This window comes from Phasianus colchicus, chromosome 1 (assembly GCF_987193195.1).
Source record: "Phasianus colchicus chromosome 1, bPhaCol1.hap1.1, whole genome shotgun sequence".
Taxonomy (NCBI): Eukaryota; Metazoa; Chordata; class Aves; order Galliformes; family Phasianidae; genus Phasianus; species Phasianus colchicus.
Window position 1 is genome coordinate 120,784,729 of NC_143436.1, and position 16,925 is coordinate 120,801,653.

A 16,925-nucleotide genomic window follows, 5' to 3' on the forward strand; every position below is an offset into this window, starting at 1 on the left:
AGTGATGAATTTTGATTATTTTTTATTGGTGAGGAAAGCCAGTCTAGCCCTCTCTGCCCGTCCATCCTTGCATCAGCATCACAGGCTAGAAAGAGAGTTAAGCTGCCAAACTTTGGAAGCGAAATGAACTTTTGGGGGCAAGTTTGATCAATAACTAAAAAAGAAAAATAAAGATAAGAGCTCAATTTCTTCTTTCATTAAATGCACTTAAGCCTTTCTAGCAGGTAAGTACATCTCGTACTGCTAATACTGGTTAGAGAGGAGAGCATTTCTACCTCATACAGTGCTAACAATCTCTGCTGGCTCAGACACGGTGACTAGAGGCTGCTGACACACTTCAGAGTATGCCACTACTGTTGCAGTGCAACACAAAGACATAAAAATGTCAAGTTCAAGTATCAAGAGAATTCCATATCTGAATTCACCACAATATACTATACAGACATACTCACAGTCCAACTACCAGATCCAAAAATCTATTACAACATGTGTCCTGATCAGAACTTTTTATGAATCCACAAAAGCCTACATATCTATAAACACAAAGGCCACATTACGTTCAAGAACATCATATGATTCCCACAAACAATCCAAGAGGGAAAAATGAGCATATGGTTCTCTCTGCCTCTTTCTTTAAATAGCTGGTTCTTCTCTTTCAGCCCAGAAAGCTGCTGGAAACCATATGGAGCGCAAGGCATTACATGACCAGTGTTGATTCTCACTGAATTGACGCAAGATGGGAACCAAGGCTACTACTGCAACACTGGTGAACTGGGACAAAAGGAAAATAAGACGAGCAGAGCAGACACCAGTGCTTACTTCTATCAGTTCTGCTGCCTCCCTGAAGAAAGGCTGCTGTGACTGTACAAGCTACAGAAGGTAAAGGATTATGGTGACAAATATTTGCCACAGAACAATAAACATTATTTTTTAAAGAAAGAGAACAAAGTTGCAACCTCCTGAAAAGACAAATATTATAGTCTAGGTTGCTGTACTGAATAATATATAACGTGTTAGGAAATAAAACTTCTCAAGTATGCTTGGTATCTCCAATTAGTTTGGACAGCAATCACAAGGATGAATTCAAGTTTTATTTCTAATGCAATTTTTTCCCCCACTTACTCACAGACTGATGCAGAAGCTGCAGGTGAAAATAGCATAAGGCTATAGAAGTGGACTTAAAATAATATCAGGCAAGTTTACATTTGTTTCTCACTATTTTTCAGAGCTCTCATCTTCCAAATTTAATTCTTGAGACACATGTCTGCATGTAATATTCATTGCTTTTAAACAAGCAAACTGGAAATGACAAAGTTCACAGTCCTCTATTCCTAGCAAGCCTGCAGAAGTTCTTAAATGTATAATCAAAACTGCATCACAGGGACACCATGGCACATGGCAGCCATTTCAAAGCCATGCCTCAGAATTTGGGGTGCTAAAAATTTCCTATGAAAAATTCTGATCTTCTCCTTCAAAGTTTGTTTTTAAACTAAGAAAAATCCATCCTCTTCTGAACCTCATTCTCGAAAGCATTTGGCTAAACACATCCCACAAATTATGAGGCAGTTTACAAGATCAAAGTTGTGAAAGATGAGAACACAGCTTGTCATATGGATGATGCCTTATGTAACTTTATACCTCATCAGCTCTGCCTACAGCATTTCTACATATATTTCTAACAACCTTTCTTCCAGAATCATGAAATGCCAACCCTAAGTTGTCCCTCCTTCGAATAGCACTGGCATATGGGACAATACACAGTCCATACAGATTTCATAAGTAGAGAACAAACACATAAGGAAACAAAGCCAAAGCACTCAAATAACATTTATTATATACTTCAGTTATAAAATATATACTGATTAAAAGACAAATGGTTTCAAAGAATATAAATATTTGTCCTAAGTGTTTGCAGTCAGGAAAAAAAATAAATAATCAGGTGCATGAGAGCAACAGCCCTGCAGAGCCCAGGAAATTTTAATAACAACCATCATCACCTTTCCTGAAAAAAAAAAAAAAAAAAAAAAAAGTTCTTTTCCCACAGCACAATCAAGTAACACATCAAAAAGCCAAACCCTAGTTATGCTTTGTAGCACTAATAGAGCAATTATGTAACTATGCTGCTTACTCTTATTCAATCAGCAGATTCTGCAAGACCAAGTGTTCATTATGTTTTCTTTGTTTTTTCAACTTTCTCATGTAATTTTGTCCTTAGACAGCCAGGTCCTGTTACTTCTCTAGAATTCAAAATAACGTATTCAGTTACACACAGTTCCAAATTCTTAAACAGCTAAGGAAAGAAGATCATTCTTTTTCAACAAGCCTGCTTTTAACCAAGGCATCTATTTTGCACTTGCCCAAAACTCAGAATAACCCAAAGACCGATCAGAGGAAGGACATTCATTCCTTGCATATGGACATATTTACTGCCTTTGGCGTACCACAGGGTTTACAGCAGTTCTGTAGAAAAGATTTACTAAAAACAGCTACAAATATCAGCTATCAGACAGCCCTTAACTCGTTTGTTCTATTGATCTGATTATGGACCTTTGATTGAGAATTTCCTTCTTCGTAGTAAGTTATTTAAGGCTGAAGACAAGGCAGCAGCTGATAGATAAGCAGAACTTGAACTTGCAAAGGGCAAAGAGAAAAAAAAGAGTGATTTTTCTGCTATGAGCATGCAGAATATTAACAATAAATCCTAACTACGGTATAAACAAGCTTCCATTCCGGAATGAAGCACTCCTCATTTAGCACTACAGGGATTAAGTCTAATACTCACTATTACTAACAAAGTAGCTCTAAGATTTGACTAGTGATAAGGGCAAAGGAAAGGATTTTTGTGTGAGAAATGGCAAGAAGATGAAATTAAGATAAAGGATCTAATTCTTACGAAAAATTGAATCATTCAGGGGTGAAGTAGATCTATTTTTCACATTAATTTGCATTTAAACGTTTTGTATTAGTGCTAAATGACAAGTAACGTTGTGTTATTAGTGCACCCCAATACATTCTCTGCCAAGTAACATTGTTGTTTCATCCTCTGCAATTTCTCATATTTATAGACTGAAATATCCAGTGTGTAACAACTTCCTGTGAAGTCACAGCAGATTTAAGTAACCAGTATGAAGTGAGAACTAAAACCAATATTCTGTATAAAGCAAAACCATTTTGTTTTTCTTTTAAACAAGAATATCTTATACATAAGCTCAGGTTTTCTGAAAAATATTTTGCAAACTCACAGGACTTTACTAATTTCTTTTGTTTAAAGAAAATTTCAAATCATTCAGAAGTCATTTGTGAAGTTTTCTAAATAGACTTTTCTTCACAGGATATTTTTAAATATGGTCTCATTTTTTAAAATGGTTGAACATTTTTATAATCAAATGAAACTATTTTCGTCTTCTTCATCAACCAAAATCACAGCAAATATAGCATAACAGCTAATTCACTGCAATTTCTCCTGTATCTTTACATTTGGGTATGGAGTTTACAAAGTTCTGAGATGTAAAATATTTTTTTGAGATTTTGTCAGAGTGAATAAACATGCACATCCACATCAAACAGGAATCTGCCTGTGTCACCAGTGTGGTCTGGATTTCATGTCCCAGGCTGAACAAAAAGAGAGGGAGAAGAGACATGTCTTGCTAGAAATAGAGCAGGAGTAGCTCCATCGTGATATTTTCTCAAGGTCTGACCCAAAAAGCACATAACAACTTCCTGCATGGAAGAACATGGATGAAATACCATCACAGACCACCTTCTTGCTTTTGAGCACAGAGCATGTTTCATTCATCTTGCCCTTTCTGACATAAACTTTCTATTAAATTTAAAAAATAAAAAAAAAGGGAGGGGGGGGAAGCAAGATAATCTATAGGAGAGTGCAAATATACAAAACACATTAGTTACATGGGGCACGTTCAGCTGAGAAGGCATGCAAAATTATTAGCAAGTGTGATCTATAACAGCAGTAGCAGCTGGGCCATGTCTTTCTCCTTCTCTGTAGCATCACAGGAAAAGAAAACCTGTGTATCTCACTCCCAGGATACTTGCCCTCTTGTCAACAGCACAGTATGGCAATTGTCAGCCAAGAGAGACTCAAGTGAGATGGTGACATAGGCCAGCATTTGTTCTCCTATCAGCTAACAAACACTGGAGGATCCCCTTGTTGCAAATGCTCATGACAGGATGGGAATACTGAGAGAGACCACAGCTACCTACCACCTTCTGTCAAAAAAGAACATCCTTCAAATAACACTACCAAACATAATCACACGTAATTAGCGACAGGACAAGAGGGAATGGCCTCAAGTTGTGCCAGGGAAGGTTCAGGTTGGATATTAGGAAAAACTTCTGTGGAAGAGTGGTCAGGCACTGGAATGGGCTGCCCAGGTGGTGGAGTCATCATCCCTGGAGGTGTTCAAAAAACATTTAGATGTAGTATTCGGGGACCTGGTTTAGAAGGGAAATATTGGTGGTAGATGGGCAGTTGGGCTAGATGATCTTGGAGGTCTTTTCCAAACTCAGTGATTTTATGATTCTATGATAAGTGGCTCCCAATTATTACTGTGGCCAGCAGTTTGTCTTTTTAGTACTATTCCACAGCCTGTCTGAGGCAAGTAGGACCCAGGCGCACAAACATACTTGATCAGGTCCTTCATCCAGAAAGAAAACACTGCCCCACAAACTGCAGACATGCAACACAAGCAGCCAGTTTGCCATTTGCCACAACCACAGCTATAGAGCAGAAATTGTCAGAGGAAATCTTCTCCATAAAATTCCTCAGAGAGGGACAGGAAGGATGCATCTCCTAAAGCACATCAGCTGACACAGAAGCTTCCTTCACTGATGGTGTCTCTGTCTTAAAAACCTCTCCTCATAGAGTGGGAGCAGGAATGACTTGTGGGAGGAGTTGTTGTGTCCTCCTCAATTTTCTCAGTTGGGGGGAAAAAAAAAAAAAAAAAGCCTTTTTAGATGTTCACTCACCAACTCAGAGAGAGTGGAAAGGAGAATCAGAAACTGCAATCTGTTGGACGTGATTAGTACAAAATCAGAGATTATGCTTGCAAGGCAAAATTAATGTTACTGTTTCTATCCCATCATACTACTGATCGTTTCGAACATCCAATTAGATCTTAATTCACTTGGATCAAACACCTGTGCCTCATGCCAAATTTTGTTGCGAATCCTCTGTTAAACTCCAGTGTAACAGAAGAAACAGTCAGGTAACTTGTGTTTCAAAAACCCAGCACAGTGACCACCTGCACAAGCAGTTGTTTTGTGCTGAAGATTTATAGGTTTAGCATTCTCATAAACATACAGTCCACATTAGAAGCTAATTCAGAAGAACAGGCAAGCACTAACCAGGACAGATACTTATTGATGCAATAAAAAAAAAAAGCCTGCAAGTATAGGACCAGAATAGCCAAAAGGATTGTCTCTGAATTAAATTTCCTAAGAGGTTTATCTGATTGGTGAACAATAAATTTAAATTAAGTCCACTAAAATCAATATAACAATCACATTTTCTGTCCCCGAGGAGCCATCAGCAGCCAATTGTGAGACTGCAAAAGCCTCCACTTAAATTAGAAGTTGAAATCTGAATGCTTGCTGTTGTGTTTCAATGATAAAGTTTTTTTAAAAAACCAACTCAGAAAAGCAGACAACACTATATGCCACATGGAACAAGAAGGTAGAGACTTTTTGCACGAATTTAGGATTCATTGCAAGCTTTCACTAAAAATTCCTTATTTTATGTACAATTTAGTTCTATATACTATTGTCTAAGGTAAGGGAACTACAAATACAAGATGTGTCTGTTTTTCTAACGATAACATCTGTAATTATATATCCGGGGGGAAAAGGAAATTTCAGCTAATAAACAAGGTTCATTCTGTGAAAATAGGTTACATTTGAAAGAATCACGATCTGTCTCCCTTGGAAAGAACTGTCCTCAGTGTTCACCCTACCTTAGATTTTGTCTCAGTTAATTAAAAGTATTTCCTTTCTTGTTTCTCTTTGCACTGTCTGTACTTTGTGACTGTCTACTTGTATGTCCGTAGCAATTTTTTTTTTTATTTATTTTTTAGGATTACAACTTTTCCATCACTTAAAAATGGTGGAGTTAACATCACACTGAGCCACTTCACAACATAATGCTCTAAAGAAGAAAACCCAAAGCCTGTACAATCTTTGTCCATCCCGAAGATGCAATAATATCATATTCAGAAAAGCTGCTATGTACTGAGAATCCACAAGCCCTTCTAAGGAACCTTTCAGTGTAACATCTTTGATTTCCTCTACAGAGATTCAGCTTCCTTAAAGCTGCTGCTGAAGCTTGGAAAAGTCATTCACATTAGAAACTACAAAACTCCACTTTAGGCAGTCAAGTACATCTTAACAGAGCTGTTCAAAATTCTTTCTACAGCAATGAACGCAGACAGTATGCACAATCTTTACAATCACACAGAAGAAGTTCATAAGAACAGTGAAGTTAGCACTACACCCCTCACTGAGGGGATAATCAAAGTTTTGCATGATGCTACCTTACAGAAATCCCTCTGCATTGAGGATTTATGTATTATTTACACTTTTTTTTTTTTTTCTCACTCCAGTATTTCATCCATTCTACTGTGAAATACAAGCAGCTAAATAATCATCTAAAACCTAATTTGCTATACTCTGAGGGACTGCATAAAAGATTGGTGAAAAATGACATGGTTAATATCAGGACTTTTGTTTGTTTGTTTGTTTAAAAAGGGCAACTGACACTCAATTACTACATTCTGATTTTTCTCATTCTAACTATTTTACATTCCAAACCCAGCACTGTCTAGTCTCATTGTGATTTTAGGTAGGCTTTTTTCCTACAAACAAAGATACGGAAGTCTTAAACCTCTGATGCAAATTTATTTAAGAAGCACTATCCTAGCAGTAGATATTGTTATCTTGACTCTGGTTTAAAATGTTAAACTGTTCATACATTGAAAAGCATCTGTTTAGATATTTTTTAGGACTAGAAATTTGAATACACGAACTGCAAATATGCAAACACCATTCATTCCCTCCTCTTTTGCCCCAAGAAGTTTACCAGTGCACAGAGCAAGTCTACTGCTTCCAAGATAAGTTCCTGATGGCCAATTCGTGTGACTCCAAGATCTTCCAGTTCTTGATGAGTAATACGTAGTAGCTGGTCACCACTGATCTTCTCTCTCTCAAAATTCTTAATATATTGCTGCAAGCAATCATCAAGACCTGCAGAAACAGGATGGAAGAAGTAAAGAGAGAAGTTAACAATATTCTATACTGCCATAGGAAGTAATGAATAAACAAATACATACAGAGAATATTTGTCCTATCTTTAAAGATAAATATGTAAACATAATATATATTACAATTGTGATAAGTTATAAATTATAAGTTTTGGAAGGCTATGACAGCCATGCCTTTTCTACCTTTGGATGATACCAACTACTCCTGAAACCCAGACATAGCCCTGAATTCTTACAGTATACTGTGTTAATGAACACGTACCTGACAGCCTCTAGTAAGAGATGTACTAGAAATGCCTCTATTTCATCCGAGAGGGAAGACGAAGAGAGGGAACAAGGGAAAGGAGGAAGACTCATGGCCTTCTCTGAGTACTGTATATACTATTATATTAGTTATCAGAGTACTGTAAGAGTCTGGCAACAAGGGAAAGCATTTCTGCCAGAGACAAACTCTAAGAGGCAACGAGAGTGTAAATATATTTAATAGAACATTAATATCTCTTATCTTCTCTCCCAGCACACCTCTGCCATGGTAGGTCACATGATGGAGAGGCACTACTAGAGATGCCATCTCCCAGGGACTTTCATGTCCCCAGCCTTTTCAGAGGGCTCTTGACTACAATACTCCATAAGCCCATGTGCAAAACAGCAGAATCACGTAGCATCAGATATGCTCTGATAAGATTGTTCATACTCTGCTGGTTTTCTTTTGTACAGGATCAGGTTCTGCTCTGGGACCACCACAACTATAGCTGTTCACTTTTTGTGCCAGTCCAACAATGTTTTGCCAACTACATGTTTTTGCCTTGAGCAAAGAGCATTGCAGAGCATGAGGTAATGTCACAGATCTCTTCCCAACCAATCTTTGCCTCAGAGGATGAGCCCTGCCTAGGAAAGCTCTGCAGCACGTATCACTGTGCAAAGGGAATAAGAAAGACTTCTATTTTCAGGCAGTGGAGGTCCATATAAACTTTGCATCAGACTGAATACCCCCTAATGGAAGAATAGGATTGCTACTGAGCTGTAGGAATTGGCAAAGACTTGAATGAACTAATTTAGTCACATCTTCAGAAATGCCACCTTTCTGATAGTTGCCTTCAAACAACAGGCAGCACATCTCTCTTTCCCTGATGATGAAAAGGCATCTGCTTGTTAGGTTGTAAGGCAGTGAGAACATTTTTACTCGCTAATCAAAATGTCTGAAAACTCTGAAGATATGTGGAAGAGCAAAGATTTGACTGTTGAGCAGGATTCTTAAGAGACCAAGCATATAGCATAAAGCTTCCATAGCATTTTTTCTCTTTCACCTCCTTCAAGGTGCAGCCATACCTATAGAATCTCACACAAGGAACACACACAGGATACCATCATCTTGAAGCGTATGACACAAGCCTTCTTGATTTATCCACACTTGTACCTGTTTTATTCAAACGTATTTAGCGCAAGATTTCCATTTGGGAAATTAACTGCATGAACTGCATTACAAGCACTGTCTCACATACAGTGACGTTTATTTTTTGAAAGAAATTGAATATGCTTGACGATACATAAAATGCTTCATCTAAAATGTATTAAAATAGAATGTAGATGTGCTTTTGCTAAATGACTATAAAAAGACATCGGTAAGTACTTCTGATATTTCTGTACTCAAGTCCCACACTGCTTACATAGACTGAATAATAGATTGCTGAATGAGAATAATAAAATTAAAATGTTCAACGTCATCAGGTATCAAAAAAAGAGAATTCCCAACATAAGAATCTAGTAACACAAATCCAGAATAAGATATGACAGATGCACTTAGTAAACACTTATTGAAAGTTAATTCTAAATAAAGCTAAAATTCTTCCTCCTGCTATTATTTTTAACATTCAGTTGTAATACAGACAGATGCATATAGTTCATGTAAGATAAGAAAAAATTAAAGAAAACAAAAATATTACTGACAATTGCTTGACTCACCGATTTCATAAAATACAGATCCAGGAAAGAACAAAATATTTTAACTGTAGATTACATGACATTTTCAGAATAGCTTGCCACAGATACTTCCCCTCACTTCCTAAACCGCGTATCTTTTTTTAAGAAGTCATTTATTTCTGTCATTCACTTTCTTAATCAGGAACAGAAATTCTTTCTGCAAATAAAACCGCGCACTGATAGGCGACACTAATAATGCAAAAGGGCAGTCAGCACTCCTCATTCACACCTTTCAGCCCACAGAGGCATGGCAAACAGGCTCGTATGCCAGCAGCCAGCAAACTGCAAGGAACAGGCGTTCCTGGCTTACAAGGCCATTTAAGTTGGGACAGAACAAGATGTACCAAAAAACATCAACTGCCTGGGGTCCATGGAGACACCCTGGAAGCGAGCAGGGAAAGCATAGCTTTCTTTAGAGCAGTCTCTTTTGCAGCATTGATGTAATTGCATGATCCCAAGTTCAACGTAGCAGAAATTGTTCTGTGATTATAATAACTGAGGAACAGTCTCATATCCAACAGCCCCCTCTCCTTCCAAATAACCCCCAGGATTCTCTGAGTATATGTAAAGGCACAGGCATTCCATTAATGTAAAACTGTATGATGTTACTTCTCTTCCTTTTAGACCTACTCTTTAAAGGAAATACTTTACTATGTAAGTTGTTGGGTTTGAGTTTTGAGAGTCCTCAAGTCTCACGCTCCAGAAACATCACACACTTCCCAGAAGGCAAACTACCCTATGCTGGATGCTTTCTCTCTGAGCTTATCAGCCAGGAGCTTGGCAGTGCTGCTAGACCCTTCTGCATTCTCATTACACAGGCAGTTCAATAGGGGTCTAGATGTGATGGAAGATGATCACGGAGTTATTTTCCAAACTTGGCAACTCCACAATTCTATGACAGGAAGCAAATACATTGCACATTTTTTCAGCCAGAATACCACTGAGGTGCTGTGTTTGCACATGTACTGTTCTCTGCATTAACAGAAAAAAGAGTAACACTCTCCACTGAGTTTAAAGCAAGCTATATTCTATGTGACTAAACAAATAAGCAACGACAAAGATGAGGAGACAAAAAAAAAAAAAAAAAAAAAGCTTTCCCAAAGGAAACTACTCAGAAATAAAAAAAAGAGAGAGAGAATTTCTCTAGAAAAAAATTATCTTGCAAGCAGAATGTACCATAGCTATTTTTTTCTCTACTCTGTCACTGATTTCTGACTTTTGTGAGTCAAGCTGGAGTTCATCAAATCATTAACAATTTTTAGTGGCTCACTGATGTGAAATGGACAGATTTCCATGAAGTGAATTCCTGTTAGTACAGTGGCACAGTAGAAACTGATTGGGAAATGTTTAATTTCATTTTTCTACTCATACGATTTTCTGGAAAAAGATTGCAAGATGCAGTGCTACTCTCTGGGGAAATCTTCTGCATTTGCAGTCTTCTAACTAATAACACAGTCACACACTCCAAGATCTTTCTGAGGTATTATCTTATTTTCATGCATGTATGGGGTTATCTTTTGAAGCAAGAAAAATCAACAACCGTGCAGCTCAGAGCCAGAATGTTATGTACACCTGTGGTAAATCAGAGGTATTTCACTGAAGGGTCATTTAGATCTCCCAGTTCTGATCCTACCATCTGCTCCTTTTCAAGAAGTTCAGTTTCCCTCCCTCTTCTCAGGGGATGCTTCTGTAATAAGTGAGCTATTTGCTAGGTCCTTAACAGAATGCAGGGCAAGGACACAGACTATCTGAGACATGGATTATGTGCATGCAAGTACAGTGATAATGCATCTCCACTACAGTTAAGGTATGAATTTGTTTCCTCTGAAAATTCAAACAGAAGTAAATTATTAACTTCATATGTCAATGTCTCTTTAAGAGATCAGTGAACCCCTAAACAAGTATTACAAAATATGACTAAAAAAAAAAACCCTTTTTCTACAACTAGATCTACTCCCAGATTTCTAATCAGCTACTCAGCAGCTACAAGAGAAGATACAGCTCTAAATACAGTGACAACAAGGTAGAAAATTATTCCCCAAATTGGTGGCAAAGGAATTTTTTCTTTTTTTTTTTCCTTTGGGTTCTTTAGGAGAACTACAATGAAATTGACAGAGCTTGTGTACTTATTAATCTTTTTTCCACCTTGGGGTTAAGTAAGCATTATGAAAATTACAGCTGTAACTGCCATACCTGAAACTTTGAAAGGGGACTATATTTTTGTACTTCCTTGGAAAATCAGAACAAGGATGTAAACTGATAACTTCCCTTGGTATGTCCTTGTTCTCTAAACCCCACAGTTACTGAAGAGCAATAACATACACACAACACGTGGAATAATTTTGCAGGGGAGAGGAAAACATTCTGCTTTCTTAAAAAGAAGTGAATATTCGGGGATTTTCTTCTCTGTAGTGTAAATCAAACTAATCCATCTTTCAGTCTGAAAGACAAGACTATGCCCTACATGAACTCTGTCAGTTTTACACCTTAATAAAATCAGCCAATGGACTACAGCACAGCATTTAATAGGCCATTTTAAAGAAAGTTTAAGCTAGAGTTTAACATAAGCTGGCCACTTGTGTAGCACCATGCAATACCACTTCAGATGACAAACTATTATTACAACATTCTTACTGAACTAGCATGATGGAAGACAAAATCAGTTGCTTTCTCCTCTCTCAACCAGTAGATCTGCATTAAATTTAAATCAACTACACTTAGGGACTGACCACTGTAGAAACTGCACGTGGGTCCACTATATCACACATCATTTTTTGAATTTAAATGTCCAGCTGTGTACACGATAAGTTAAAGCACTGTGCTATGATTCACACATTTACTTTATTAATACAGAGCTGGTAGGATACTAGCCTATTTGGTCTCATTATTAAAAAAAAAAAAAAAAAAAAAAGAAAGCTTTCCTTCTGCCGAAGAGCAGGACTAGTAAACAAGAAACCTCTCTGTACTTCACTCAGTTCAAGCAGAGGGTTGTTTCTGGGTTGGCCAGCAACCCAGAGCCGGCAGTTCCCATTTGGGGTATGCACTCAGACATCCACTGTCAGGGAACTAGAATATGAGAGAAGTCATAAAAAAGGGAAGACTTCACCACAATCTGTTCACGGCAGATGAACATCTGGAAATTCTCCAGCCATCATGAGCAAGACCAGCCTGCCACTCCCCACCTTAGAGGCAAAAAATTATTCTCTACTATCCCTAGGGATGCTTTGGGATCTGCAGCACCTCCTGGGCATTGTATGTGACAAGCAGATGTCACAGTTCTCAGAGCCAGATGACCGAGCAAAGAATGTTTTAAGTACAGTAGATGGTAAATGTCTACTTATGATGGAATGGCAGCAAAAATTAATGCCCAGTCCCATAGGAACTTGCCAGATAAGAACTGGGAAGCCAAAGAGACCATTTGCAAAAGTGCTGAGTTGAAATCAATCTGGGGTAAGAAGCACTGTCCAGAGTCAGTACTAATTCCATAATTAAAAACCAAGTCCTGTTCTAGTAATTTACCTCTGAAACGTTTGCTGTTCCTGTGCCTACAAATGCACTCTCATTTCTCAATCATGAGCTTTTATGAGACCTGGAAGAATATTCATCATATGAGAGCGCTGGCAATAAACTGCAATATTTTTTTTCATTAAAAAAATTGCAGACACATTAAGACAGAGCAGATCATACCTGGCTCATCAATAGCTCCACTTTACAAAGTCTTGCACCAATTTTTAAAAAGGTTTTCTTGAGAAAAAGAAAACTAAATTAAAACATAGAGAAGGAAGAACTATGTATATAGACTAACTACAGACATGATTTAAAGGTATGCAAGACCAAGCACAGTTCAGTGTCTAATAGATGAGATTTTTAATAAAACAAGTCCTTGCTCTTAGATTCAAGGCTTACTATGAAAGTTGGGCTTGTTTATTATGAAAATAATATCCAGTGCTGTGTTTAGCTGTTGATAAGTGTCATTATCCATATTTCTCCGAGCATTTTGTTACCATTATGGCCATCTGTATATCAAACCCAAATCTCTACATAACACATATGAGTTTTGCTAAGTATTTGAAATCTTAAAAGACGAACAATACTGCAACATCCAATGTAGAGCTACATTGCTTTGAAATTCAAGAAACAGTATCCCTGATTATCAATATTGTTCTCAGCGTAAAAGGTTATAATTATTGTTATATTTAGGACTCTTATTATTGGATTAAAACAACTACATTGTTCAACTCCAGCTGTGGCCTTTGCACACCAGAAATGCTGAAGTGCGCTGAAAAGTTAGTGTGGCTGATAACAGCAGCGGAAATCTCTTTGCTAGTGGTTGCCAAACAACCCACAGCATCATTAAAAATCAGGAATCCCTCAAATGAAGCTAATCAAAGGAAAGCATGCACTGTTCCTGATAAACACTACTATATCCAGCCGCAGGGGCATAGGGCAGGCACAAAGGGGACGGTAGAAAGTATGCATTCATCCTCATAATTGAATGTGTAAAACGACAGCTTTTAAATTCAGACTTAGAAGTTCAGCACAATTCGGGAGACATCAAGGGATAAACTAGAAACATCTGAACAGTAAGGACTTTTTCTTCTTTTTTTTTTTTTTCAAATGACGAAATCCCTCTTGTATTCAGAACTAAGAGGAGACCAGGAACAATAAAGTTTTTTCTTTTAATACTGTGCAGTACCAAAACCATAACTTCTCCAACAAGTTACCCAATTATCATCAATATTACATAACTAGAAACACTGAGTCAAATTCCACCAGAAAATTTCAAAGACAGAATCCACTTATCATTTCAAGTTTTATTGTAAACTAATGTATGCCCTGAATGCCCTATGATTTCTGAAACAGCTTAGAGGATATGGAATACACCAACAAAATGTTACAAAAAGCAAGAGAAGTGGCACTGTCACTCTGAATGCAAAAATAAATATATTTTTATGATACAGAAGAATCCAGCCAGCCTGGTCGTATTCAGGATCCCATGATGACAGACTCTAGACAACGTAATATACAAGACTCAAGCATGCTAGCCAATAAAGGCATATCCCTACTGAATAGCTTAACTTCTACACCATTTCACTTTGCATTCTCCTTCCCTTTCTTCATGCGTAGTCCAAATTGCAGATCACCTCAACAAGAAAAGCCTTAGGGATCCAATCAATCCTTAACTTCTTCCCTCAAGGTACCAGGTTTCTATACCAATTACCAGAAGCAAACTAGAACACGTTGCAACCGTCTCAACATACAATGTTTTCAATCTGCATTACAAAATTATGTTTCTAAGTACCATTCATTAAAATCTATTACATCTATTTGTGTTTCATCAGAAATTTGTTTTACTTTCAAATTTTCCCATTTTTCCACATGGCTCATTGTACATCTGCCTGCATCTCTACCCCTTTAGGGATTTCATGTTTTCTAAGAGCCTGCTACCATACATCAGACTATACGGAAAGATTTCATTGCTAATTTCTTTTGCCTAGAATATAAAGCAATTTATGAGAGTACAGATTTTTTTCCCCAAGTTCTTCTTACCTATAAGCCTTCTAAAGGCTTATTTGTACTAGTGCAAAAAAAGCTTACAAAGAGAGCAACTGTCCATCCAACACCAGTATATGTCTTTAAGACTCCTCTAGCATGCCTCCCAAGGATGCAGTGAGCATTAATGATGTTCAAACATGCTGCAGGCAACACTGCCAGAATCAAGCCCAGCACCAGTGGGACAGTGCCAGAGCAAGGGAAAGCAAGCAAGGGCCCAATTTGCCTTGTGCACGCCCATGATCTGTACTCAGCTTGATGCCCAGTGACACACACAGCACCTGCCCAATGCAAAGTCCTGCACCCTGCAACAGTGATAAACCAAAAGATGACTGCAAGCATTGAAATGCAACCACTATATTCCCAGAGGCTTTGTAAGTGTAGTGTTGGCTTTTCCAACAGCCAGAAAGAACAAGGAGGCTGAAATCCCCTCAGGACTTGAGATAGAGAAGTCCAATTTTCTGTAGCTTTCCATCATCTTCCATGATTGTTTGCAGCTGTACTTTATAGGATCACATATGACTAAAGGAAGTGCGAAGTTGTCAAGCATCTCAGCATACAGCAGGCAGGCAAGGAAGTTTCCCCAAACTCTTGAGTGAACTCCCGCTCACTCTCCTGTATCGCAACGCCCATGCAATTCCCAGGCTCAAAGCTCTCTTGAGCAGAAGTTTGCACAATCCAGTACAGTCTGAGATTTGGGATGGCTTTAGGGCTGTGGGCAGAAAAAAGCTGTACATCCCCCTCTACATGACAAAGAAACATCTGTAACTTAAAATTGCTGGTCAAATAGTGTGATGTGTAGGAGGGCCTTCAGGAAGAAAGGGAAAGCTATACTTCTAATATTCATCACTTTCTTACAGCAGTACTTCAGATGCCTCAGCAACCATCCTACAGCTCTGCAAAACATAAATGAATCATATATTAAATGGAAAAAACAAGTATAATGTGTAAGACAGTCAAAAGATGTTTATGTAAGCCAAGAACACCCCTGACATTAACCAAGTAAATAAATAAGTACTGGTTGTTCTTTCAAATGCCTTCACATGTTTGCGTTTTCACAGAGCACTCTGGGGCAGCCACATTAAACACACTGTTGTTGTCACAAGAAGGGCCCTCCTCTTCTCCCTCCCTCACATGGGCTAATATATGCTATTACGCAAAACAGTCAAATAAGCTCTGCCACAGCCTTTATTAAAGTTCTTCTCCATGAAAGCCAGCTTTGCAGCCAGTATTAAGTTAAGCTAAAATACATCTTTTTTGGAACAAGCTGGAACATCACGTTCCTGAAGAAACAATACAACAGTTGTCAAGGATATAGTCTACCTCAGTATTATACACTGCTTCACACTATGGCAGAAATCAGCTAATAGTTCAGATAAGCCTTCAAGATTTATATGGTGATGCCATCACACACAGTCTATGGATTTCATGAGTCCCAGAAGTTTAGTTAAAGCAAAGCAATTCATTTCAAAACACAAGTAATTCCTAGGTCAGGCTCCAATGACACTCAGCCTCTCTCCAGAGCAGTAGCAGGCAAGATAGTAGCCTTGACTGGGAACGTCTACATGATGATGACTTCCACCTATGCTCCAAATTATTCTTCCTTCCCCCACATGCAATCTACCTTATATCATCTACAAGTACAGGTTCAGTCCACTTTCTTCCAGGACTTATTCAAGATTGACACAGAACCCTAAGGAGATTACCCATTGCAAGACAGAACATGCACAAATAACTTTACAAACAGACCTACAATTTTATTACAGCTATGCAAAGATCCCATCTATTTAAGAAGTCAAAAACAGCTGTCTTAGACAGCTTCTTGTCTAAGACAACTGTTACAAACTATTCAAAGTAGAAAGCTTAAGTAAAGTAGATGCAAGTATAAATTCAAAAGCACGTCCTTCACAACTCTCTTTCATTAAAAGAGAATAATATACATCATAATGTAAAAGTTATAATACAAATTGGAAACATGTAAATTGAGAATGCTTCCTACATGACTGAGTGATGGGAAAATACATTTGTTAGTTTCCTATTTTCTGTGGCAATACACTGTCCAAAAATAATGTCCTCAGCTTTGCATAACTTGTAATTACATAAATTTTTAAAAAAATTTTG

At 37.8% G+C, this 16,925-nt stretch overlaps 1 protein-coding gene across 4 annotated transcripts in view; it reads right to left on the bottom strand.

Annotated features, from left to right (window-relative positions):
* The window catches only part of CNKSR2 (connector enhancer of kinase suppressor of Ras 2), a 203,204-nt gene that overhangs the window by 161,497 nt on the left and 24,782 nt on the right, over positions 1–16,925 (bottom strand). For all 4 annotated transcript variants that reach the window (XM_031599325.2, XM_031599326.2, XM_090124642.1 and 1 more), the window contains exon 2: positions 7,091–7,254. In XM_031599325.2, coding sequence (XP_031455185.1) covers positions 7,091–7,254 — 164 coding nt within the window. The remainder of the gene's footprint in view (positions 1–7,090; positions 7,255–16,925) is intronic.